The 26,498-nt window shown below is 37.2% G+C and overlaps 1 protein-coding gene and 1 non-coding gene across 16 annotated transcripts in view; one reads left to right on the top strand and one right to left on the bottom strand.

Annotated features, from left to right (window-relative positions):
* Positions 1 to 26,498, bottom strand: part of LOC113891609 (phosphatidylcholine translocator ABCB4-like) — a 104,232-nt gene that overhangs the window by 68,447 nt on the left and 9,287 nt on the right. For 4 of the 15 annotated variants that reach the window (XM_027539880.1, XM_027539879.1, XM_027539883.1 and 1 more), the window contains exons 1-2: positions 6,551 to 6,833; positions 4,467 to 4,517 (exon numbers count right to left, since the gene is read on the bottom strand). In XM_027539880.1, coding sequence (XP_027395681.1) covers positions 4,467 to 4,517; positions 6,551 to 6,620 — 121 coding nt within the window. In that variant the 5' untranslated portion in view covers positions 6,621 to 6,833. Of the gene's footprint in view, positions 1 to 1,578; positions 1,742 to 4,388; positions 4,518 to 6,550; positions 6,840 to 26,498 lie in introns of those variants that run through there. The other 11 variants (XR_003510808.1, XR_003510813.1, XR_003510814.1 and 8 more) reach the window with 9 other exon arrangements.
* On the top strand, positions 26,203 to 26,274 carry TRNAC-GCA. Its single transcript has one exon. It is a non-coding gene; the product is annotated as a tRNA-Cys (tRNA).

The following is a 26,498-nucleotide window of genomic DNA, read 5'->3' as shown; positions in this document are numbered from 1 at the left end:
TGTTAGTGCCACAATACATCACCTGGATGACAACATCAAAGACTATGTATAGTCCAAAGACTTGGACCTGCCATTTATCTAGACAAGCGATAAAAGACAGCGCCATCAAATTTTAAAAAGCCACTCTAATATCACTGCCCCTTGGAAGAAAAGCTATGACAAAACTAGACAGTGTTTCAAAAGGCAGAGACATCACTTTGCCAACAAAGGTCCACATAGTCAAAGGTATGGTTTTTCCAGTAGTCATGTACGGATGTGAGAGCTGGACCATACAGAAGGCTGCATGCTAAAGAATTGATGCTTTTGAACTGTGGTGCTGGAGAAGACTCTTGAGAGTCCCTTGGACAGCAGGACATCAAACCACTCAATCCTAAAGGAAATCAAGCCTGAATATTCATTGGAAGAACTGACGCTGAAGCTGATATTCACTGGCTACCTGATGCGAAGAGTTGACTCATTGGAAAAGACCCTGACACTGGAAAGACTGAAGGCAGGAGGAGAAGGGGACAACAGAAGATGAGATGGTTGGATGGCATCACTGACTCAATGGACATGAGTTTGAGCAAACTTTGGGAGACAGTGAAGGACAGGGAAGCCTGGCGTGCTAGAGTCCATGGGGTCACAACAAGCACGATTGAGCAACTCAACAACAAAATACCACTGCAAAAGTTTCAGATACTTCAAGGAAACTAATTACTTGTGGATTTATATTGTTGCCAATATATTTAGATTGTTTAACTTTGCACTGTCAATTTTATAGTGTGTGTGTGCGTGTGCAGTTGCTTCAGTTGTGTCAGACTCTTTGTGACCCTATGGACCGTAGCCCACCACAGGCTCCTTTGTCCATGGGATTTTCCTGTCAAGAACATTGGAGTGAGTTGCCATTTCCCCCTACTGGGGGGATCTTCCCAACTCAGAGATTGAACCCACGTCTCCTGTGTCTCTTGCACTGCAGGCGGATTCTTTACCACTGAGTTGCCAGGGAAGCAGGAATCTTACATTTCTTCCTGCTAACTTATGAAAATTAGTTTAAATTTTTCTAAAGAGAGAAAATTCCCATTTCTGAAAAAAGATCAGAATCTTGTCCTTTAAAAAAAAAAGGCACTTTTAGTTGAAGTTCACATTTATTAGACCACCCAGTGCTGAAAGTACAATCGTGACCTTAATTTTCTAGATAAAGTTTCATGTTAATGTTCTAAAAAAAAAAGAATATAAACACTTAAACTAACTTTAATTACACTTCCAGCTGATGTGAATAACTCTGAGTCTAGATGAGAGACTCAACTGTACTTACACCGCTAGCTCTATATTACTTATAAGATGCCTCAAGTAAATCATTCAGCAACTATGAATCACAGTTACCAATCTATAAAATGTAATCATTACCAATCTATAACATGTAATCATTATCCTTTGGTGCTGACAATGTCTTGTTCACTGGTAAGGAACTTATCACAAACTTCTAAACCATACCACAGTTTATACCATAAAACTTAGCCAATTCTTAATCTCCCAAACCAACAAAGAAAATGAAGATAATCAGGTTCACCAGAAATCTGAAAACTGAATTTGACTTACAGGCTTTTTTATCCTAGTAATTTTGCCATCTTTTGAAGCAGAGTACAAAGGTTTTGCGTTCTTCTTCCACCCGCATTTTTAATATAAGGCTTAGAACACTGGTAGACTGAATTAAGAGCATGAAGGCTGACATCCACACAGAGTCACATATCAAAGCACAGGCCTGAAGAAATGAAGTGTAATGTTTTAGCAGTGACTAAGGTTATATACAAGGGACCTAAATTGTTTAAAGTGATTGTGGGGATCAGGATTGAGGAAACGAGAACATACTGTTTTTCTATTTCTACCTGTCTTACTATAAGTGATCTTTAAAAATAACAACTATGTACTTCTTTTCTAAGTCAAAAATATAATAAAAGGCATTAGCATGAGGCCTAGCAGTGCTTTGTATACAGCAGGAATACAATAAAAAAAAATTCAAATAAGTGAGTTAAGGCATATATTCTACCTTGAAGAAAGGAAACTAAGGAATATAGTCCCACTAGTGGTTTAAGACCAGCAGTGACTGCTGATAGCACCCATGTATGTTTTACTGAGTAACTTTGGAAAATTCACAGCTTCCCTGAGCCCCAGTTTGCATGTAATTCAAATATTACTACACAGCACTTACAAACTGAGAAAATAACCAGTAAGTCTCATATTGGTGAGTTATTAGTTCAGTTCAGTCACTCAGTCGTGTCCGATTCTTTGCGACCCCATGAATAGCAGCACACCAGGCCTCCCTGTCCATCACCAATTCCCCGAGTCCACCCAAATTCCTGTCCATCGAGTCGGTGATGCCATCCAGCCATCTCATCCTCTGTCGTCCCCTTCTTCTCCTGCCCCCAATCCTTCCCAGCATCAGAGTCTTTCCCAATGAGTCAACTCTTTGCATGAGGTGGCCAAAGTATTGGAGTTTCAGCTTTAGCATCAGTCCTCCAAGGAATGCCCAGGGCTGATCTCCTTTAGAATGGACTGGTTGGATCTCCTTGCAGTCCAAGCAACTCTCAAGAGTCTTCTCCAACACCACAGTTCAAAAGCATCAATTCTTCAGCGCTCAGCCTTCTTCACAGTCCAACTCTCACATCCATACATGACCACTGGAAAAACCATAGCCTTGACTACATGGACCTTTGTTGGCAAGGTAATGTCTCTGCTTTTCAATATGCTATCTAGGTTGGTCATAACTTTCCTTCCAAGGAGTAAGCATCTTTTCATTTCATGGCTGCAGTCACCATCTGCAGTGATTTTGGAGCCCCAAAAAATAAAGTCTGACACTGTTTCCACTGTTTCCCCATCTATTTCCCATGAAGTGATGGGACCAGATGTCATGATCTTAATTTTCTGAATGTTGAGCTTGAAGCCATCTTTTTTACTCTCCTTTTTCACTTTCATCAAGAGGCTTTTTAGTTTCTCTTCACTTTCTGCCATAAGGATGGTGTCATCAGCATATCTGAAGTTACTGATATTTCTCCTGGCAATCTTGATTCCAGCTTGTGCTTCTTCCAGCCCAGCGTTTCTCATGATGTCCTCTGCACAGAAGTTAAATAAGCAGGGTGACAATATACAGCCTTGACGTACTCCTTTTCCTATTTGGAACCAGTCTGTTTTCCATGTCCAGTTCTAACTGTTGCTTCCTGACTGCATATAGGTTTCTCAAGAGGCAGGTCAGGTGGTCTGGTATTCCCATCTCTTAAAGAATTTTCCACAGTTTATTGTGATCCACACAGTCAAAGGCTTTGGCATAGTCAATAAAGCAGAAATAGATGTTTTTCTGGAACACTCTTGCTTTCTCGATGATCCAGCAGATGTTGGCAATTTGATCTCTGGTTCCTCTGCCTTTTCTAAAACCAGCTTGAACATCTGGAAGTTCACGATTCACGTATTGCTGAAGCCTGGCTTGGAGAATTTTGAGCATTATTTTACTAGCGTATGAGATGAGTGCAATTGTGTGGTAGTTTGAGCATTCTTTGGCATTGCCTTTCTTTGGGATTGGAATGAAAACTGACCTTTTCCAGGCCTGTGGCCACTGTTGAGTTTTCCAAATTTGCTGGCATATTGAGTGCAGCACTTTCACAGCATCATCTTTCAGGATTTGAAAGAGCTCAACTGGAATTCCATCACCTCCACTACCTTTGTTCGTAGTGATGCTTTCTAAGGCCCACTTGACTTCACATTCCAGGATGTCTGGCTCTAGGTGAGTGATCACACCATTGTGATTATCTGGGTCATGAAGATCTTTTTTGTACAGTTCTTCTGTGTATTCTTGCCACCTTTTCTTAATATCTTCTGCTTCTGTTAGGTCCATACCATTTCTGTCCTTTATCGAGCCCATCTTTGCATGAAATGTTCCCTTGGTATCTCTGATTTTCTTGAAGAGATCTCTAGTCTTTCCCATTCTTTTGTTTTCCTCTATTTCTTTGCATTGATCGCTGAGGAAAGCTTTCTTATCTCTCCTTGCTATTCTTTGGAACTCTGCATTCAGATGCTTGTATCTTTCCTTTTCTCCTTTGCTTTTCACTTCTCTTCTTTTCACAGATATTTGTAAGGCCTCCCCAGACAGCCATTTTGCTTTTTTGCATTTCTTAGTGAGTTATAGTAAAATATAAATAACACAGACACACATGGTTAATAAAATTGTGCTTAAAACCAGGAAACTTAATAGAAATATAGAAGGGGTCATGTAGGAGAGTAAATGGAGTATTATATTGTGTGGGTTAACAAAAAGCTTTTCATTTAAAAATCAGCGTAAGCATAGTTCTGCCCTCTGGATTAACAAAAGCAGAAAGCTTTGCAAAACCCATGCAGTGTACTAAGAAAGATCACTTAACTGATACAGTCCTCCCCAGTAAGTCAATTCCATGCTCCCGTGCAGCTCAGTGCTTGGAGACATCAGCAGCATAGAGTACCTTGAAGAGGTATTTGCAGATGAGACAGCCATCGGCAACTTTGGGAACTCTCTAAAAAAAATAAACAACAACACAGAGATATTTGAGAAACCTGACATGAAGTTTACAAAAGCAAACTGAACAGCCCCAATAAGATAGCTACAAATAATCTTGATGCAGTAAACACTGCTTACATCTATTATATAAGATGAACTCAATTAAGATGAACATGGGCTCTACTCAGCGTGGAAATCAAACTGGTCTCTTTGTAGCCTATTCTTTTGGAGAGGCTGGGTTGTCTAAGTTACACAAGAGAGAAGCTACTGTTCCCTGTTTATTTTCATCTCCATACTGCTCCCCAAACATAACAAGCTGATAATGAAAGAATGCAAAATGAACAAGCTGCTGCTGCTGCTAAGTCACTTCAGTCGTGTCCGACTCTGTGTGACCCCAGAGACGGCAGCCCACCAGGCTCCCCCTTCCCTGGGATTCTCCAGGCAAGAACACTGGAGTGGGTTGCCATTTCCTTCTCCAATGCAGGAAAGTGAAAAGTGAAAGTGAAGTCGCTCAGTCGTGTCCAACTCCTAGCGACCCCATGGACTGCAGCCTACCAGGCTCCTCCACCCAAGGGATTTTCCAGGCAAGAGTACTGGAGTAGGGTGCCATTGCCTTCTCCAAAATGAACAAGAAGCCTGCTGAATTTGCTAGCCTTGCACCTCAGAATGTATACAAATGGCTAGGAAAGTTGCTCACTTATTGAAATATATGACTCAGAAAGTTAACTTTAAAAATAAATGTTCTTTTTTACTGTTAAACTTTTCAAAAAGTTATAAAATTCATTTTAAGGAGCAGTTCTCTCTTTTATTGGTTTAAGAAGAGATAAAGTTTGCATATTTTTTTCTGAATCATGAGAACAGCACTTAATTATTTAGTAAAATAATCCTTAGTTTAACCAATGTTGACTAAATGCCTACTTTATGCAAAAACACTGTTTTTCCTGCAGCTTCCAATTATTGTTTAACAATCACCATCTGGAAAAGTACTATTAATTCTTGACTATGTTTTTTGGCAATTCCCAGTAGAATTATACAGGAACACTCCAAAGTCAAATTTCTGAAGTCATACTCCCCACAGATGGTATCTTCTTTCATAAGCAAACACTGAAATTCCAACAGGACATGGTCCCACACCTTTCCAAATACTTAGACCTTTTATGAAACTAAACAGAAGCAACCAAACACGGTGAGTAATGTATAAAAAAGTAAAAGGAGCTATATATAGTTGTGCTATTGGCTATGTCTATGTCTCTGCTATTCAGCTCTATCCTCCTACATCCATTTGCATCATTACAAACAAATATTAAATTTGGAAACATATCCAAAAGGATCTATAACCAAAGGTACCCTAGTTGAAGCCCATATTAAAAATGAATGCTCTTTCTACAACAAACAGAATGAAAATCTCTCTGCATTAAATGTAAATCAGAACAGAATGCTTTTCATTGAAAATGTTAAGAACACCAGTTTTTAATGTTTAAACCACGTTTACTAGCTCTGCCTTGAAAGTAGTGTATCTTACCTGTAGTCATTCACATAATCAAAAAGTTATCAAAGTAAAAACAATTTTCAGGAAAACTGTGGTTAAAGTAATTTTACTTAAAAAAAAAAAAGTCTCGAGTAAGATTCATCATGTTCAGATTTACATCATGGTTTAATCAATACCTGGTACAAAATGGGAAACAACTACTGAATCTATTATGAAGCTCAATTTATACTTTAGGGTTTTTTCCAGCTGTTAACATGTTAGCCTTTATGACCTGGTTATGTGTAATATTTTGATTCTGGCTGTGGAACACCATCTGAAAATTTTAAGAACTAAAACATTTCCACTTATTTGTAGGCATTAACTGTTTTGATCATAATTTAATATCTCAGTTGAGGTCAGTTATAAGCAACCAGAAGTGTCCAGACCAAAAGAAAATCCACCAGATTCCAATGATCTGTGGTCACAGTTCAGCACCCCTCTCGTTCTGTAGATGGAAAGGTGAGGCCCAGAGAGCACCCACCTGGACCCAGCACCTCTGTTCCCCGCATCCTCATGCTCACCTACTCCTTCGGCCGTAGACAAGATCTGACAGATGAGAGAATCAGTCGACTGGCTTTCCTGGTTGAACATGAGTTCTTACTACAGTCTCATAAATGGGAAAAATAACGGGGCAGTAAACACGCAGTGTGAATGGGGTAAATATTTTCATATAAAATTTAAATCCTTAGCTTAGATGGTGCCAAAATATATATATATATGAATGGCAAAGCTTACATTATTTCAAAGTGGCTCAAGGAGTGGCTTGTTAGTAGAAAACATTCTCATTTTCAATTGAAATTAAAACTTTTTGTTTTAAAGTATACAATAATAGTTATTTATATATTTTGTTTAAATTATTTATAATATATAAAAGATATAATACATACACAATATACCTGAACAAGAATATAGGTATATTAATATGTAAATACTTAACATTTACTTACACATTTCATATGTAATTTATGTTACACATTTCATATGTAATATGTAATATTATATATCCAAATCTATTACATATATATAATGTTATATATTTAACATTACACATATAAAGTTAGGACAGATGAGACAAGACCAAGTATTTAAACCAAACAAACCGAAAATGTTTTGTTCAAGAAAAAAAGTCATTCAAATGGACCATTATAATTATATAATATATGGTGATACTAGGTGCTAGTTTCTAAAATTTTATCCAAAACAAGAATCTACTCAGAAATGGATATACAATAAAAGAATGCTTAATTATACTGAAGATATAGTATTTCCTGACTTGGAAAGTAGATAATTTTCAAAAACAAGTAACTAAGTAAGTAAACTTTATAATCTTTATATTAATGTGGAAAATGGCCACCATACAGAAAAGACTGCTTTAAACAAATCAATCAGCCCTGGTGATAAGACTGAATGTAATACCAATCCATAAATACATTTATTCTTCCCTTTTTTTCATGTTAGCCCTTGTTACAACTTTAGCTTTCTATTTATTTTGATTGCTTTGATGACTGAGCTACATTATCCTGATTGATAAAGTCTGATAAATGCTAACAACTATAAAACGTGAACCTTTAGCCTCTGTTGTATTTAGTCTTATTTTCTCTTTGTGCGTGTATACTTTTCTAATAAGCCTACAAGTAGATGATTTTACTTTTATGTAATTAAAGATGGATTCCTGAAAAGATCCCTAGATATATTTGTAAATTGATTGCCATTTTTAAGGCAAATAACAAGTCTGATAATCAATGATCAGACAGTAAGTCAGAATTTTCACAAGTTTTCTTTTTAAACTGGGAATACCAGATAGAATATATTCTATTCTGTCATTAATACTAATAATGTTCAAGTTTGTATTGCTTGAAATTTTGAATCTTTAACCATGTATTTGTATGTAAGAGAAAAATCACTCAGTGAAGCAATATTTACAACTGCAATATGCACTGTAATTCAGCTAACAGTGAAAAAGTATCTTTTCTATGTAGCCATTTTCCACTTTTTAGTAGCTTCTAAAATTAAAATATTATATATAACTTATCTTAAACTTCTTAAAAGTTTGCTTTAAAATGCCATTTACAGGTAAATGTAGGTACATTGAAATAGTATTTGGCTATTTGAACAATTTTTAAAAACTGAGCACCAAAATTATGCAAATACTTTACATCTGATAAGTCATAGTGACTTTAAAGAAAAAGAATATAGGAAGAATTTTAACCAAATAAAAATATTAGATTATATGCATGAACAACTCATTGAAATTAGAAAATCAGAAAAATGTAGGAACTGAAATTATGATGCTCTCCAAAAAAAATGAAAGTCCATTAAATTGTGCAATCTTTTCCCTGTTCTATACTATGAGAAATATTTACTTTCTTTAAATGAGCAATATTTGAGCATTAAGTGATCTAAACTGTTGAAGTTATGTAACAAAAATTTTACCAAGAAAAAACTTTACATTACTGAAAATAAACCAAATATCATCTGATAATTACACGTACTGTAAGTAGCTCTATGCTAATTTGCAAAAATCATAAGATCAAACTGGGAATGTCCTATTATTTTTCTGGCAGAGACTCAAAGGACTACAGACACAGGTAAACAACACAAACATCAATTACCATCAGAAACCATCATTTCCTGCTAACTCCAAGAACTGGATTACCTAATAGAATCACAAAGTTTTTTAACTCTATCCTATATTTACCAAAAAAAAACACACACAAAATATCATAGGCAATTCTATCAATGGTAGCTATTATTGAATAAGTTTTTTCATAATGTTTTCTTCCATGTAGTACTCCCTTCTCAGAACTCAACTCTAAATTGTAATTCTTTCATTTGAAGGACTTTTGAAGGAAGTTCACCAAAAAAAAAAAAACTTGAAAAACTCTCCAGGGGTAACCAGGTTTAAAACCATTAATAAACCTCTCCTTCTGTAAGTAAGAAAATGCTTAAATGTGAAGGTTAAAAATTCCTTGAAAATTACGGTTTGGTTCGAAAATATAAAAACTGTTTTGCTCCTATCTCCAAATAAAATGTAAAAACTTGATATTTTTCTTGCTTTTCACCTAAAAATGCCTACAACAAATAACACTAATTAAGTGTTAGTGTGATTGTATGACAATCACATACTTCAAACAGGAGCAAATCACCAAGTATGTGGCCATTGTGTGTTTCAGAATTTTAAACATTCAGAACCATATACAATGTGAAACTAAGACAAGAAAGATATTTCAGATGTTTCAAAACAGAAATGAACTTTCAAGTGAAACATAAGAATAAAATAATAAACTACCAATAATATTTATGTAAGAAGACTAATATCAAGGAAGAAAAAAGTCATTGACCAAAATGGGCTATAAAATAATGAGTTCCACATAATGTACCTAATTAATTCTTTTTTATTCTAATTTAAAAAATTCAATCTACAAAACAAATAAACAAAGTCATAATCTGGAAGTTAGGAAAACAGATGAATAAACATGAACATACATTCAATCTCATTTGTAAATAAAAACAAATTAAAATAACAAAATGTTGTATATATTTCATATTAATAGAAGACCAAAAATACTTTCCACTTACAAAATTAAAAATAGTAATATAATAATATAATGAGCATATGAGAAAATAACCATATATACTATTGTTGGTACAACCTGATAGATGATAATATAGCAACATACATTAAACATAACATAGTACATATATATCATAATGTGCATACCCTTTAATTTCAGTAACTACAATTCTAAGAATTCATTAGCTACTATCATTAATAGAAAACAATTTTAAAGAATTAGAAAACTGTGAAAAAATTTTTTCAGTGATATATGACAGCATGTTTATGAAAGACAAATTTGGTAAAAAATTTTGATAAGTAAACATGACAATTATGGTTCATTTATACAATCGAATATTATATATTTGTTTAAAATGAAATGGCAATATAAACAAGAGAAGATAGATGCTCAAAAACCTGTATGTGACTTTTCATAACAGTACTATTATAATAGTACTGTTGCTGTAGAAAAAAAGGGAAACAATCTAAATGTCTATTAAATGAATAATGAATACACAAAATGTGGTGTGTCTATAGAATGGAACATTATTCAGCCTTTAAAAGGAATGAAGTTCTAGTAGCTGTACAAGAAGGATTAGCCTTGAAAATATGCTAAATTAAAGAAGCCAAACATAAAAGCCACATATTTTACAACTTCATTTACATGAAATGTTCAGAAGTAAATCCGTAAGGACCAAAAGTGTATTAGTGGTTTCTAGGCAATGGGGTGGGGAGAGAAAAGGAAGTACCTGCTCAGTGGATACAGAGGTTCTTTTATAATATAATGAAAATGTCCTAGAACTGACAGCAGTGATAGTCATTCAACACTGTGCATACACTAAAATCCAGTGTATTGCACACTTTACAATGGTTAAAATAGTGAACTTTATGTTATATGAATTTAATCTCAAGTCTTAAAATGCTAATAAAACAAATGACGTGGAAAAATATGACTAATGGGAAAACACAGGTCATAACAAAGAAAATACACATATTGTCTGCTACTGCTGCTAAGTTGCTTCAGTCGTGTACGACTCTGTGCGACCCCATAGACGGCAGCCCACCAGGCGCCCCCGTCCCTGGGATTCTCCAGGCAAGAACACTGGAGTGGGTTGCCATTTCCTTCTCCAATGCATGAAAGTGAAAAGTGAAAGTGAAGTCGCTCAGTCGTGTCCGACTCCTAGAGACCCCATGGACTGCAGCCTACAAGGCTCCTCCATCCATGGGATTTTCCAGGCAAGAGTACTGGAGTGGGGTGCCATTGCCTTCTCCACACATATTGTCTATGTATACATATTCAGATGTGATAGATATACAGAAAGTTGCTAGCTGCAATTATATCTGGGATTTCTGGAAGGTTTTATTAATACTTCTAAGGTTTTATATGTGAACCTCTCATCATTTTTACATGAAGTAGGAGTAAAAGGGAAGGCAGAGAACAACTGATAGTCCATGAAGATGAAAGTATACATATACAGGAAGGGGTTAAATTAAGGAATCGTGCTAGAGCTTTATCATTTTCTTCCTTTCTTTCCTTTTTTTAAAAACACAGTAAAAATAAAAGAGCTCTACCAACAATCAGCAGACTATCAGCTCTAATTTTAGACACTATCAGAATGAAAATAAATTAATATTTTCATTTCTTAATAAAGAAAAAAATAAAATAAAAATAAAAACACAGTAGAACATTAACAAGAATATGAACAAAGTCAAATAGTCCACATGGCCTTTATGGGATAAAATCTTAAAATGAAAAAGAGGTTTTTCAAAAAGCATTCGCAAAACAAGAAATGATAAGGGCTATAAGCTTAGGAATATATAAAAGTATAGGTATATGATTTTAATCAAAAAAGATATATGAAGAAAAGGAAACTTGAATGATACTTCAATGTTTCCAGTTACATGTTTTTAACCATACTTGCCTTATAAACTGAAGTCTTCTGTTTTTAGAATCTACATAGCTGCTTATTTACTACTTGAACTTTAAATTTACTATACTACATAGAGGTTAATTTTATTTCCTATACAATTTAAGGGGTTTCCCCCATGGCTCAGTGGTAAAGAATCTGCCTGTCAATGCAGGTTCAAACCCTGGGTCAGGAAGATCCCCTGGAGAAGGAAATGGCAACCCACTCCAGTATTCTTGCCTGGGAAATCCCATGGACAGAGGAGCCTGGCGGGCTACAGTCCATGGAGTTGCAAGAGCAGGATACGACTTAGCAACTAAAACACACAATTTAAGACGCTGAACGAAAATAACTATCTACATATAATCCTGGATGTTTCAAGAATGTTTGAATATTATTATTTTCTGAGACACAAAATCTGCTGAAGGTTTCCTGCATTTCCAAGCATATCATGGAAGTACATTCCAAGAACAGAGTGGCCTTGTCCATTGTCTAAAAGCCAAACTCTGGCAACCTTCAGAGCCACTTTCTTTTCTATTGTATCATGTTTTTTTTGGCCTGAGTAGGTGAGTTTTATTGGGTGAGTTGTGTTCAAATGTTACTGCATAAACAATTCAAGTCTCATTTTATGTGCAAACTAAGAATCAAAAGTTGGAAAACATTCAAAAATGAACAAAGAAAATTCAAGTGGTAAATGGAGAGGTTTATCTTTACCATTGTTTCTAACAGTGTTTACACCACACTTCAAAAGGTGGCCTCATGGGGAGGTAACTATTTATTATTTAAGTCAGGAAGAGCTTTGAGGTTCAAGCCAGTGTTCCTGAACAATGGTTAGGTATCATAACAGTTCAACTGGATTGCAGAAATTCTAAAATGTCAAGTCACAGACATTCTACCTTATTTTAAGAGTCTGAATCCAGATGCTATCAGAGAAAAAACAAACAAACAAACAAAAAACCCCCCACAAAAAACCAGCCCAGAGATTAGTACTCAGGGGATCAAGAAGTGGAAATTTCTAAACAGTTCTGTTTTCCAACAAATATTCACTATGTGCCTACCATATTCCAAGCACTGTTCCAGAAATCTAGGCGACGTCAATGAACGAAACAAAGATCTTTACCCTAACAAAGCTTATACTTTAGTAGAGGTAAAGGAATACAATAAACAATAATCATAATGAGTAAATCACATATGTCAGAAGTTAAGACTTTAAAAAATAAGCAGGACAGGGAAAAGAGGTCAGGAATGCTTCAGGTGAAAGGAGGTGAGGTGAGTTCTAATTTAAAATATGCTGGAAGGGTTTACACTTCAATGAACAGTTTTGAAACAGATGGGGAGTTAACCATTCAGATGGAGATGTGCAATGGTGTTCTATGATAGCAGTGTCTGGTTACTCAAGAAAAAGGAGAAGACCAATAAGGCTGCTGCTGCTGCTGCTAAGTCGCTTCAGTCGTGTCCGACTCTGTGCGACCCCATAGACGGCAGCCCACCAGGCGCCCCCGGCCCTGGGATTCTCCAGGCAAGAACACTGGAGTGGGTTGCCATTTCCTTCTCCAATGCATGAAAGTGAAAAGTGAAAGTGAAGTCGCTCAGTCATATCTGACTCCTAGCGACCCCATGGACTGCAGGCTACCAGGCTCCTCCATCCATGGGATTTTCCAGGCAAGAGTACTGGAGTGGGGTGCCATTGGCTTCTCCGCCAATAAGGCTAGAGCACAGCAATTTAAAAACAGAAAGAGGATTCTCTGTGCATAGTATAACTAGAGAATATGTTGAGAACTGAGGCAAAATCTAAACTCAAAGTGAGTCAGCAAGCCCAAAGTTAGGAAGTTTAATTAGCAGATTAATCCATAGGAAATTTGTTACATCAGTAGTATCTTATTATATTTGGCCATTTGATATATCAATAGTATCTCATTATATTTGTTCCTGTTTTCTTTAATTAATAGTATATTACTAATTAGTAGGCTTTAGTCCTCTATGATACTCAGAGCTTTTTCATTTTAATCAGGTATTTTTCATATAACCTTTACAAAATTCACCATTATATCCCATTTCCATATCACCTAGTTGAAGTTTTCAAGATGCTTTTTCAAGATTGTTTCTGACCAATTTACTGCTAAATTTCGTATTTTTCTTAAACTATCCGGTCTACAATACACTACTACATTTTAAAAATGAAATTTTACATTTTTATTTGAGGCACTTTTATGTCTTTCTTGTGTGGACTCCTCTCTGACCCAATGAGGCAGAAAGGATTATTGACTCTTTTGTGCTACATCACGCTCGTTGATACTTCTACTATGACTCAACGACAATAATCAACATCTTTGTTCATGTACCTTCCCTTTGCCCTCCGGAAGTGATTTCATGTGAAAGCATGCCTTCTTAATCTTTGTATCCCATACGGTAGCAGAGGATCTAGATGGATTGTTAAATAAGAGAATGAATGGTATAAATAGGGTGTGCGTGTGTGTGTATATGTGTGTGTGTGTGTGTGTGTGTGTGAGTGAAGATTAGGGGAAAAAAAAAAGAGGAAGGCATATGTGCAATGTCAAGGTTAAAGCCATGTGCTCCAGGAAAAGTATAGGGAACTCACACTATGACTTGTTGCCAAAGCAGAGGAACAATATAGAGTTATATTTAGCCAAGAAAAATGTGAAGGGGTGATGGCTATCTTCCTTGGGGTTTCTTTCTACTATGTTACGAAACTTACTCAACTTCCTAAGGTAACCAAGAATCAAGGAATGGTAATTTTAAGTATTACAACGAAAGAGTGGGATCTTTGCCATTTTAAAATGTTTTAATGGGAACTGACAGAACTAGAGGAAGTTATAAACATATATTTTAATGTACAATAAGTTTGCTGTTGGCATTCAGAGTGCTCAGTCTCTCAGTTGTGTCCGACTGCTTGTGACCTCATGGACTGTAGCCTGCCAGGCTCCTTTGCCCATGGAATTTTCCAGGCAAGAATACTTGGTGGGGTGCCAATTCCCCCAATTCCAGGATCGAACCTGCATCTCTTGCACCTTCTGCACTGGCAGGTGCCTTCTACCACTAGCACCACCTGGCAAGCCGAGTTCTGTGCATTTTTTAAATGCAAGCAATCATGTAACCATGATCACAAGATACATAACAGTTCTACAACCCAAAAAAACTCCTTCGTGCTGACAGTATATAATCAACATCTCTAATCACTAACCCCTGATAACCCCTGAACCTCTTCTCTGACATGACAGTCTGGTCTTTGCTAGAATGTCATACAAATGGAAGCATACAGTATCTGACCTTCAGGGTCTCACTTCTCTCACTTAGCAAAATACATCTGAGATTCATAAAGGTTGTTGCATACAGAGATGTTTTTTCCCTTTTTTTCTCAGTTTGTATGGATTGTGTTGATTTACCTAGTCATCACATGAAGGACATTGGGCTGTTTCTAGTTTTTAGTGATTATGAATATGGCTGTTATAAACAGATCTTTGTGTAAAGATAAGTTTCCATTTCTCTTGAGTAAAGGAATTAGCTTTTGGGAAACCATTTTGCATTCCCACAGGTAACACATCAATATTTCAACTTCCCCACATCCCTACTAGAAATGGGTATAGAGTCCAGCAGTGCCTGTAGTTGTAATTGCACTTCCCAAGTGACTAACGATACTGAACATGTTTTCATGTGTTTTACATGCCTTTTGCATATTTTCATTGGTGAAGGGTCTGTTCAAATCTTTTGCCCATTATTATATTGAGTTGCTGCTACTGCTAAGTCACTTCAGTCATGTCCGACTCTGTGCGACCCCATAGGCTCCCTCATCCCTGGGATTCTCCAGGCAAGAACACTGGAGTGGGGTGCCATTTCCTTCTCCAATGCATGAAAGGGAAAAGTGAAAGTGAAGTCTCTCAGTCATTTCCGACTCTTAGCGACCCCATGGACTGCAGCCTACCAGGCTCCTCCACCCATGGGATTTTCCAGGCAAGAATACTGGAGTGGGGTGCCATTGCCTTAAATTGGGTTAGATGTTTTCAAATTATTATATTCTCATAGTTCTTAGCATATTTTGGATACAAGCCCTTTGTCAAACATGTAGTTAGCAACTATTTTATCCCAGCCTATGGCTTGTGTTATTCTCTTAACAATGTCTTTTGGAGGACAAAAGTCAGTAATTTTCCTGAGGTCTACACGTCATTATTTTTTGCTTCATGGATTACACTTCTGTTGTTTTACCTAAAATGTTTGCCTAATTAAACATAACAAAGATGTTTTATGTTTTTAATGGTTCTTTGTTTTTACATTTAGTCTATGATCCATTTCGAATTAATTCTTGTAGGTGGTGTGAGGTAGAACTCAAGTTCATTTTTTGCATACAGAACTATGGACGGAGGTTTGTGACAGTGTACAGGAGGCAGGGATCAAGACCACCTCCAAGAAAAAGAAATGCAAAAAGGCAAAATGGTGGTCTGAGGAGGCCTTACAAATAGCTGAGAAAAGAAGAGAAGTGAAAGGCAAAGGAGAAAAGGAAAGATATACCCATTTGAATGCAGAGTTCCAAAGAATAACAAGGAGAGATAAGAAAGCCTTCCTCCGCGATCAATGCAAAGAAATAGAGGAAAACAATAGAATGGGAAAAACTAGAGATCTCTTCAAGAAAATCAGAGATACCAAGGGAACATTCATGCAAAGATGGGCACAATAAAGGACAGAAATGGTATGGACCTAACAAAAGCAGAAGATATTAAGAAGAGGTGGCAAGAATACACTGAAGAACTGTACAAAAAAGATCTTCATGACCCAGATAATCACTATGGTGTGATCACTCACCTAGAGTCAGACATCCTGGAATGTGAAGTCAAGTGGGCCTTAAAAAGCATCACTACGAACAAAGGTAGTGGAGGTGACAGAATTCCAGTTGAGCTATTCCAAATCCTAAAAGATGATGCCATGAAAGTGCGCACTCAATATGTCAGCAAATTTGGGAATCTCAGCAGTGGCCACAGGACTGAAAAAGGTCAGTTTTCATTCCAATCTCAAAGAAAGGCAATGCCAAAGAATGCTCAAACTACAGAACAATTGCACTCATCGCACATGCTAGTAAAATAATGCTCAAAATTCTCCAAGCCAGGCTTCAGCAGTACATGAACCGTGAACTTCCAGATATTCAAGCTGGATTTAGAAAAGGCAGAGGAACCAGAGATCAAATTGCCAACATCCGCTGGATCATGGAAAAAGCAAGAGAGGTCCAGAAAAACATCTATTTCTGCTTTATTGACTATGCCAAAGCCTTTGACTGTGTGGAACAAAACAAACTGTGGAAAATTCTTTAAGAGATGGGAATACCAGACCACCTGACCTGCCTCCTGAGAAATCTGTATGCAGGTCAAGAAGCAACAGTTAGAACTGGACATGGAACAACAGACTGGTTCCAAATCAGAAAAGGAGTGCATCAAGGCTGTATATTATCACCCTGCTTATTTAACTTATATACAGAGAACATCATGCGAAACGCCAGGCTAGAGGAAGCACCAGCTGGAATCAAGATTGCCAGGAGAAATATCAATAAACTCAGATATGCAGATGATACCACCCTTAGGGCAGAAAGCAAAGAACTGAAGAGCCTCTTGATGAAAGTGAAAGAGGAGAGTGAAAAAGTTGGCTTAAAACTCAACATTCAAATACGAAGATCATGGCATCCGGTCCCATCACATAGCAAACAGATGAGGAATTGATGGAAACAGTGACAGACTTTATTTTGGGGGGCTCCAAAATCACTGCAAATGGTGACTGCAGCCATGAAATTAAAAGACGCTTGTTCCTTGAACGAAAAGCTATGAACAACCTAGACACCATATTAAAAAGCAGAGACATTAGTTTGCCAACAAAGGTCCATCTAGTCAAGGCTATGGTTTTTCCAGTATTCTTGTATGGATGTGAGAGTTTGACCATAAAGCAAGCTGAGTGTTGAAGAATTGACGTTTTTGAACTGTGGTGTTGGAGAAGTCTCTTGAGAGTCTCTTGGACTCCAAGGAGATCAAACCTGTCAATCCTAAAGGAAATCAGTCCTGAATATTCCTTGGAAGAACTGAAGCCGAAGCTGAAACTCCAATAGTTTGGCTATCTGATGCGTAGAACTAACTCATTTGAAAAGACCCTGATGCTGGGAAAGATTGAAAGCGGGAGAAGAAGGGGACAACAGAGGATGAAATGGTTGGATGGCATCACCGACTCAATGGACATGAGTTTGAGTAAACTCTGGGAGTTGGTGATGGACAGGGAGGCCTGGCGTGCTGCAGTCCATGGGGTGGCAAAGAGTTGGACACAACTGAGTGAAGGAACTGACCTGAATCCCATTGTTCTAGCACCATTTTTTGGAAAAGATGATCAATTCACCAGTGAAATGCCTTTTCTTCTTAGTAAAAAACCAATCAAGCATATCTGTGTGCCTCTGATTTCTGGACTCTACTCCATTCTACTTTCCAGGTGGCTCAGTGGTAAACAATCTGTCCTCCAACCCAGAGACCCAGTTTTGATTGCTGGGTTGGGAAGATTCCCTGAGAAGGAAATAGCAACCCACTCCAGAATTCTTGCCTTGGGAAATCCTATGCACAGAGAAGCCAGTTCATAGAATCACAGAGTCAGATATTACTTAGCCACTTATATATGTATGTATATACAAAAGCTTTTACCAATAAGTAAGTGTAAGTAAGTGTTAGTCGCTCAGTCGTGTCCGACTCTTTGGCACCCCATGAACTGTAGCCCTCTAGGTTTCTCTGTCTATGGGATTCTCCAAGCAAGAATACAGGAATGGGTTGCCATTTCCTTTTCCAGAGGATCTTTCTGACCCTGAATCCAGGTCTCCTGCATTACAGGCAGCTTCTTTAGCGTTTGAGCTACAGGGAAGTCCTAATATTTAATTTACTTTAATATTTAATTGAAATTGTAATTTACCAATAACACACCCTTTAATCACTATTTCCTGAAAGTTCTCAAAATCAGAGACTTTGAGCATCCAACTTTGTTCTTCCCTTGTGAAACTGTTTTGCCTATTCTAGTTACCTAGGCTAGCCATTTACAGAATCAGTTTAATATCTACAAAAAAAGCCTGCTAACATTTTGAGAGGACACTGCATCTATAGTCAATGTAGAGAGAACTGACATCTTAACAATATTGAGTTTTAGAGAAATTATCAGGTCCAAAATGTTACTAATCCTAAGGCTAAGAAATCCTGCTGTAGACTTCTGTAGATCCCGGCTACACACTGAATGTTTGTGTCTCTCCAACACTGAAACCTAATCCCCAGTGTGATGGTGTTTGAAAGTGGGGCTTTGGGGAGGTTATCACATCATAAGCCCTCATGAATGGGGTTAGGGCCCTTATAAAAGAAAGCATTTGTTTCATTTGTTGGAAGGTTTTCAACTACTGATTCAATCTCTTTAATAGATGCAGGGCTAGGCAAGTTATCTATTTCTCTGTTAAGTCTTGTTAGGATTTGTCTTTGAAGAAATTGATCCATTTCATCCATGCTGTCAAATTTATGTTAAGAGTGGTTCATAGTATTTACTTATCCTTTGAATGTAGGATCTATAATGATATGCCCACTTTCACTCCTGATACTGGTAGTTTGTCTTCTCTTTCTTGCTCACTCTGGACCAAGAGTTAATAAAATTAAAATGTATTAATGTTTTAAAACAACTAGCCTTTCATGTGATGGGGAAATGATGGAAACAGTGACAGACTTTATTTTGGGGGGCTCCAAAATCACTGCAGATGGTGACTGCACCCATGAAATTAAAAGACACTTACTCCCTTGGAAGGAAAGTTATGACCAACCTAGATAGCATATTGAAAAGCAGAGACATTACTTTGCCAACAAAGGTTCGTCTAGTCAAGGCTATGGTTTTTCCAGTGGTCATGTATGGATGTGAGAGTTGGACTGTGAAGAAGGCTGAGCACCGAAGAATTGATGCTTTTGAACTATGGTGTTGGAAAAGACTCTTGAGAGTCCCTTGGACTGCAAGGAGATCCAACCAGTCCATTCTGAAGGAGATCAGTCCTGGGTATTCCTTGGAAGGACTGATGCTAAAGCTGAAACTCCAGTACTTTGGCCACCTCACGCGAAGAGTTGACTCATTGGAAAAGACCCTGATGCTGGGAGGGATTGGGGGCAGGAGGAGAAGAGGATGACAGAGGATGAGATGGCTGGATGGCATCACCGACTCGATGGACATGAGTTTGAGTGAACTCTGGGAGTTGGTAATGGACAGGGAGGCCTGGCATGCTGTGATTCATGGCGTTGCAAAGAGTCGGACACGACTGAGCAACTGAAATGAACTGAGGCAGCATATTGAAAAGCAGAGATATTACTTTGCTAACAAAGGTTTGTCTAGTCAAGGCTATGGTTTTTCCAGTGTCATGTATGGATGTGAGAGTTGGACTATAAAGAAAGCTGAGCACCAAAGAATTGATGCTTTTGAACTGTGGTGTTGGCAAAGACTTTTGAGAGTCCCCTGGACTGCAAGGAGATCCAACCAGCATATCATAAAGGAGATCAGTCTTGGGTGTTCATTGGAAGAACTGATGTTGTAGCTGAAACTCCAATACTTTGGCCACCTGGTGCGAAGAGCTGACTCTTTTGAAAAGACCCTGATACTGGGAAAGATTGAAGGCAGGAGGAGAAGGGGACGACAGAGGATGAGATGGCTGGATGGCATCACCAACTCGATGGACATGGGTTTGGGTGGACTCCGAGAGCTGGTGATGGACAGGGAAGCCTGGTGTGCTGCAGTTCATGGGGTTGCAAAGAGTTGGACACGACTGAACTGAACTGATTTTGTAGATCTTTTTTCTTCTGTTGTATTTCTTGACTATATATGTCCCTTTAACATTTGTTTTAAAGCTGGTTTGGTGGTACTGAATTCTCTTAACTTTTGCTTGTCTGAAAAGCTTTTTATTTCTCCATCAATTCTGAATGAGATCCTTCCCGGGTACAATAATCTTGGTTGTCGGTTTTTCCCTTTCAGTACTTTAAATATATCCTGCCATTCCCTTCTGACCTGCAGAGTTTCTGCTGAAAGATCAGCTGTTAAAGGTATGGAGTTTCCTTTGTATGTTACTTGTTGCTTCTCCCTTGCCTTTTTAATATTCTTTCTTTGTGTTTAGTCTTCGTTAGTTTCACTAGTATGTGTAGGACAAAACAAATTTTTTACAACTTGTTTAAAATTAGAAAGTATTCAAACAAAAAACAATTTCCCATCTTAAATTAATTCATTTGATTTCTTATATGAAATAATTTCCAATTAAAATCAGCTTAATAAAGAATACTTTCACTGGACACCTGTATCACATATCACTTTGGAATTCAATTTTTCCTTGTCCAAAGACAAGGACAAGTAATGTATTTTAACATAAGTAAGCTATCGAGGCTTCCCAGGTGGCTCAGTGGTAAAGAATCTGTCTGCCAACACAGGAGATGAGGGTTCAATCTCTGGATTGGGAAGATCCCCTGGAGAAGGCAATGGCAACTCACTCCAGTATCCTTGCCTGGGAAATTCTATGGAGAGAGGTGCCTGGAAGGCCCACAGCATCACAAAAAGAGTGAGAAATGACTTTGAACTAAACAATAACAGCGACAAGCTAGCTAGTAATCTAGACAGACAGTTCTACTACTGAAGCTATTAGATGTTTTAATTTCAATGCTTATTTTTTTCACAGTTTTTAAAGGTTATATCCACTGATAATTACTAGAAAATATTTGCTATATTCCTCATGCTGTACAATATATCCTTGTAGTTTGTTTTATATCTAGTATAAACTATATAAAAAAATTTTTTTTAAGCATGTACCTCTTAATCTCCTACCCTTACACTACTCCTCCCCCAGTCCTCCCCACAACTGGTAACCACTGGTTTGCTCTCTGTATCTGTGAATCTAAAGGACGGGGGAGCCTGGTGGGCTGCCATCTATGGGGTCACACAGAGTCAGACACGACTGAAGCGACTTAGCAGCAGCAGCAGTAGCAAAGCTATATGATGTTTAAAACCCCCTCATTAGAGATTATTCATAAGGGTGGCTTTTTTTTTTTAAGAAGTGAGAATGCTTCTTTAGTTTACCTTCAACCTTGTTTTAGAAATATCCACTGCTACTATTCTTCACTAGTTGAACATAATTACCTCATTTGACAAACATCCCTACTATGTACCGCTGCTGCTGCTAAGTCGCGTCAGTCATGTCCGACTCTGTGCGACCCCATAGACAGCAGCTCACCAGGCTCCTCTGTCCCTGGGATTCTCCAGGCAAGAATACTGGAGTGGGTTGCCATTTCCTTACTAGATACTGGGAATAAAATAGATGCTCAATAAACTATGATTCCTGGACTTGAGAAATGCACATTCCAACAGAAGACAAAAAGATAATTAGATTACAGCATAATGAGCACCATATTTATTAAAAAGTATTTTGGGATGAGGGGGGATAAATGGTTCTAACATTACTGGAAAAGCAGTAACAGTTAAATTTGGACTTACTGTAATAAATCAAGGGTCAAAAGGATAGAAATCAAATATATAAAGAGTTGACCCTTGAACAACCCAAGTTTGAAGTGCGTAAGTCCACTTATACATGGTCCATTTATTTCCCATTTATGTTACAGTGCTATATGATTCCAGTTGGTTGAATCTGTAAACGCAGTCACAGTTTGGAGGGCTGACAGCATACACATGACTGTTAAACATGGATTTCTGACTTGCGGAAGGTAAGCACCCCTAAGCCTCACACTATTCAAGGGTAAACTGTATAGAAAATGAAAAAGAATATATAACCAACAAGTTCATACCGAGAAAACTAAATGGAATAAATGAAATAAAAAAATGATACATAAGATTAAAAAGTGAACATAAATAGTAAATTGGTAGTCATAAACCCAAATGTAATAACATTAAATATAACTGGGCTAAATGCTCTAAATAAAAAACTAGATAAAATGTAAAATTCAATTCTATCCTGCCTACAAAGAGACACTTTTAAGGACCCAGAAATACTGAAAGTTAAGAATAAAAAGTGTATCATATAAACATTAACTAAAAGAAAGCTATTTTAACTATGCTAATAGCAGAAAAAACTAGACTTTAAGGTAGGAACACTATTAGAGATAAAGAAGGACGTTTCATGATAACAGAGGAATGAAATCACTAGGAAGAGACCACAGTTCTCAATCCGTACCCACCTGGTAATCAAACAACAAAATATTTTAGCAAATAAATGACAGAACTAAACAGAGGAACAGACAAATCTACACTCAGACAGATCTGACAGATCTAACACATGTCTCTTAACATCAAGCTAAGCGTACAACAAACTAGGAGGGATAGTGAAATTAGGAACACAACGGCATCTATAAAACATGGAATCAACAATGACAGAACACAGTCCTCCCTTGATACCTGCAGGGAATTGCTTCCAGGAACCCTGAAGAAACCAAAATCCACAGATGCTCAAGTTCCTTAGAGCTGGCCCTCCACATTGCTGGATGTGGAACAGGTGAATACAGAGGACTGTTTATCTTCTTTTCAAAAGTATACGAAAGTGTTACTACAATTGACCAAATGTTGCATTGTAAAGCAAGCATAGATAAAAATGCAAAACTTTAAAATCTTTTCGAATACTCTCTGCACAGTGGAATTAAGTTAGAACTCAATAACTAAAAACAGAAAATCCTCAACTGCCTGAAAGTTAAACGGTACCTTTTAAAATAAACAATGAGTCAAAGAAGAAATCCCAACAGAAAGTAGAAAACATTTTAAATTAATTAATAATGAAGACACAAATTTTAAATCTGTGTCTGACTCTGCGACCCCATGGACTGTAGCCCACGGGGGTCCTCTGTTTGTGGAATTCTCCAGGCAAGACTACTGGAGTGGATTGCCATTCCCTTCTCCAGGAGATCTTCCCAACCCAGAGATCAAACCGGGGACCTCCTGCATTGCAAGCAGATTCTTTAGTGTCTGAAAAGTAAAGCCCCAGGGAAGCCCCTTGTTTGCTATCCCAAAGCAATGTCAAACAAGGCAATCTGTGGTCTAATAATGCAAAGATACGAAAGAAGAAAGGCTTAAAAACAATGATCTAAACTTCCATCTCCAAGAATTAGAAAAAGAACAGGAACTTAAAAAAAAAAGTGGAAGGAAGGAAATACTGAGAGAAAGAGAAAGCAACAAATTAAGAAATATACAGAGAGGAAATTAACAAAGCTAAAGGCTGGTTCTCTGAACATATTAATAAAATTTATATACTCCCAGCAAGAAAAAAAATGGGAAAAACAGAAATTACCAAAATCAGGAGAGAAAAATGGGAAATGACCAGATTTTTAAATGATAAAAAGATATTCAGAGGATATTGAGAGAAGCTTTAAATTTGGTAACATACAGGAATGGGTGTATTCCTTGAAAAACTCACTGAAACTGATAAAAGAATAAACAGGAAATCTGAATTGTTCGGTATCTATTAAATAAATTGAGTCTATTACTAAAAAACTTCCCACAAAGACAATTTGTGGTTCAGATTTCTTCCCTGGTGAATTCTTCCAAAAGTTTAAGAAAGAAATAATATTAACTGTACACAAATTCTTCTACAAAACAGAATAAAAGAACATTTCCCAACTTGTAAAGTCAGATAATCTTACTGACAAATCTAGACAAGGACACTATAAGAACAATCACAGACCAATCACTTTCATGAATGTGCAAAAATCCCAAATACAGTATCACCTCACTTAATGTAAAGATACGTAAAAAAGATAATACAGCACAACCCAGTTTATTTATTCCAGGGTGGGTTAGCATCAAAAACTCAATTAGTGTGATTAACTACATAAAGAGACAAAAGGAGAGAAATCATATGATCATCTTGATAGAAAAAGTATTTGACAACATTTGTTGTTGTTTAGTTGCTAAGTCATGTCTGACTCTTTGCGACCCCATGAATTGTAGCTCGCCAGCTTCCCTATCCTTCACTATCTCCTGGAGTTTGCTCAAACTCATTCAGCATCCACTCACAAAATTCTCAGCAATCTATTAGTAAAAAGAACTAAGAAAAACCTACTGCAAACATCATATTTAGTGGTAAAACTGTTAATGCTTTCTGCAACACTGTGGTCCTAGGCAGTGCAGTAAGATAAAAAAGAAAAGCCATAAAGTTTAAAAAGGGAAGAAATAAAATAGGTAGAAGACACGACAATGTTTTCAGAATGCTAAACACACACACACACACACACAAAACTGCAGAAAATCTATTAGAATGAATAAGCACATCTGGTAAAATTGCTAATTACAAGAACAATATTTTTAAAAGCAATTTAATGTCTATATATCAACAAAAAAGAAAAAAGTTTTTAAATTATTGTAATACAGAGATATTAAATATGGAAGAACAAATCTAAAAAGATAAAATCTATATATTCAAAACTACGAAACATCTTTGAGAAAAATTTCAGAATAGCTACAAATACATGAAGGGATGGAGATTTTTTACTCAAGGGTTGCATTTAAGTCTTGTCAAGATGGCAGATGATGTATAGATTAAATGCAATCTTAAAAAAATTCCAGCAGATTTTTTAAATGGAAATTGACAAGCTGATCCTAATATCTAGTTTGCAAAGCCCAAGAATAGCCAAGACAGTCTCGAACACAAAGCTGGAGAACTTAATTTCCAAACACGATATACTATAAAGATATAGTTATAAAACCAATATGATATTAGCTCAAGAACAAAGAGACTAATGGGACAGAAGAGGGAGTCCGGAAGCACACACACAAATGATGCCATCACCTTGTCGTTGTTCAGTCTCTCAGTCACCTGACTTATGACAAATGTGACACTTGAGTGTAGTGAGGAAAGCACGGTCTTTTTTAATAAATGGTACTAGGGAAGATCCCCCGGAGGAGGCCAGGGCCACCCACTCCAGAATTCTTGCCTGGAGAATCCCATGGACAGAGGGGCCTGAAGCGCTTCTGTCCACAGGGTAGCAAAGAGTCAGACAGGACTGAAGCTAGTTAGCACACCTCAAACTGATTTCCTAAGGAAAATATTTAATCTTGACTCCTATATTTCACAGCATATACAAAAAATAAAGTACAGGTGGACTGTTGATATAAATGTAAAGGACAAAACTAAATCTTCTAGAAGAAAACAGAAGAATATTTTCATTACCTTGGAGTACTAGACCAATTTCTTAGGCAGGCCACAATAAGCACAAACCAAGACGGAACTTTATGATGGACTACTTCACAATTATGAGTTTCTATTTATCACAACATAAAGAGAATGGAAAATCAAGCCACCAAATGGGGAAAGATACTTACATCACATAGACTCAGCAAAGATCCACACAGAATGTACAAAGAATTACACAAACAAAACATCAGACATTGCAAATGATAAACCACTTGAACTGGCATGTCACAAAAGAGACTCTCCAGATGGCCAACAGACTTATGGAAAGGTGCTTAACTTCAACAGAGATCAGGGAAATACAAATTATATAAATCCCCATGTGACACCCCATCAAACCACTAGAATCGCTTAAGTGAAGACAGAAAAATTTCAAGTGTTAGTGAGGATTAGAGAAACTGGAATTCTCATACAGTTGACCCTTGAGTAACATGAGTTTGAATTGCATGGGTCCACTTAATGCAGGCTTTTTTCACTGAATACAGTACTACACGGGTTTCCCAGTTGGCTCAGACGGTAAAGCGTCTGCCTGCAATGCAGGAGACCCAGGTTCAATCCCTGGGTTGGGATGATCCCCTGGAGAAAGAAATGGCAACCCACTCCAGTACTCTTTTCTGGAAAATTCCATGGACAGAGGAGCCTGCTAGGCTATAGTCCATGGGTGTACAAAGAGTCAGACATGACTGAGCAACTTCACTTTTCACAGTACTACACAGTCAGTGGTTGGTACAATCTGAGAGTACATGCTGATGCAGCCCACTGTGAAGTTACATGCAGATTTTAGGCCATGTTCA

This window comes from Bos indicus x Bos taurus, chromosome 4, assembly GCF_003369695.1.
Source record: "Bos indicus x Bos taurus breed Angus x Brahman F1 hybrid chromosome 4, Bos_hybrid_MaternalHap_v2.0, whole genome shotgun sequence".
Classification (NCBI taxonomy): Eukaryota; Metazoa; Chordata; class Mammalia; order Artiodactyla; family Bovidae; genus Bos; species Bos indicus x Bos taurus.
Note: the sequence above shows the minus strand (reverse complement) of the source record. Positions and strands in the feature narration are given on the sequence as shown.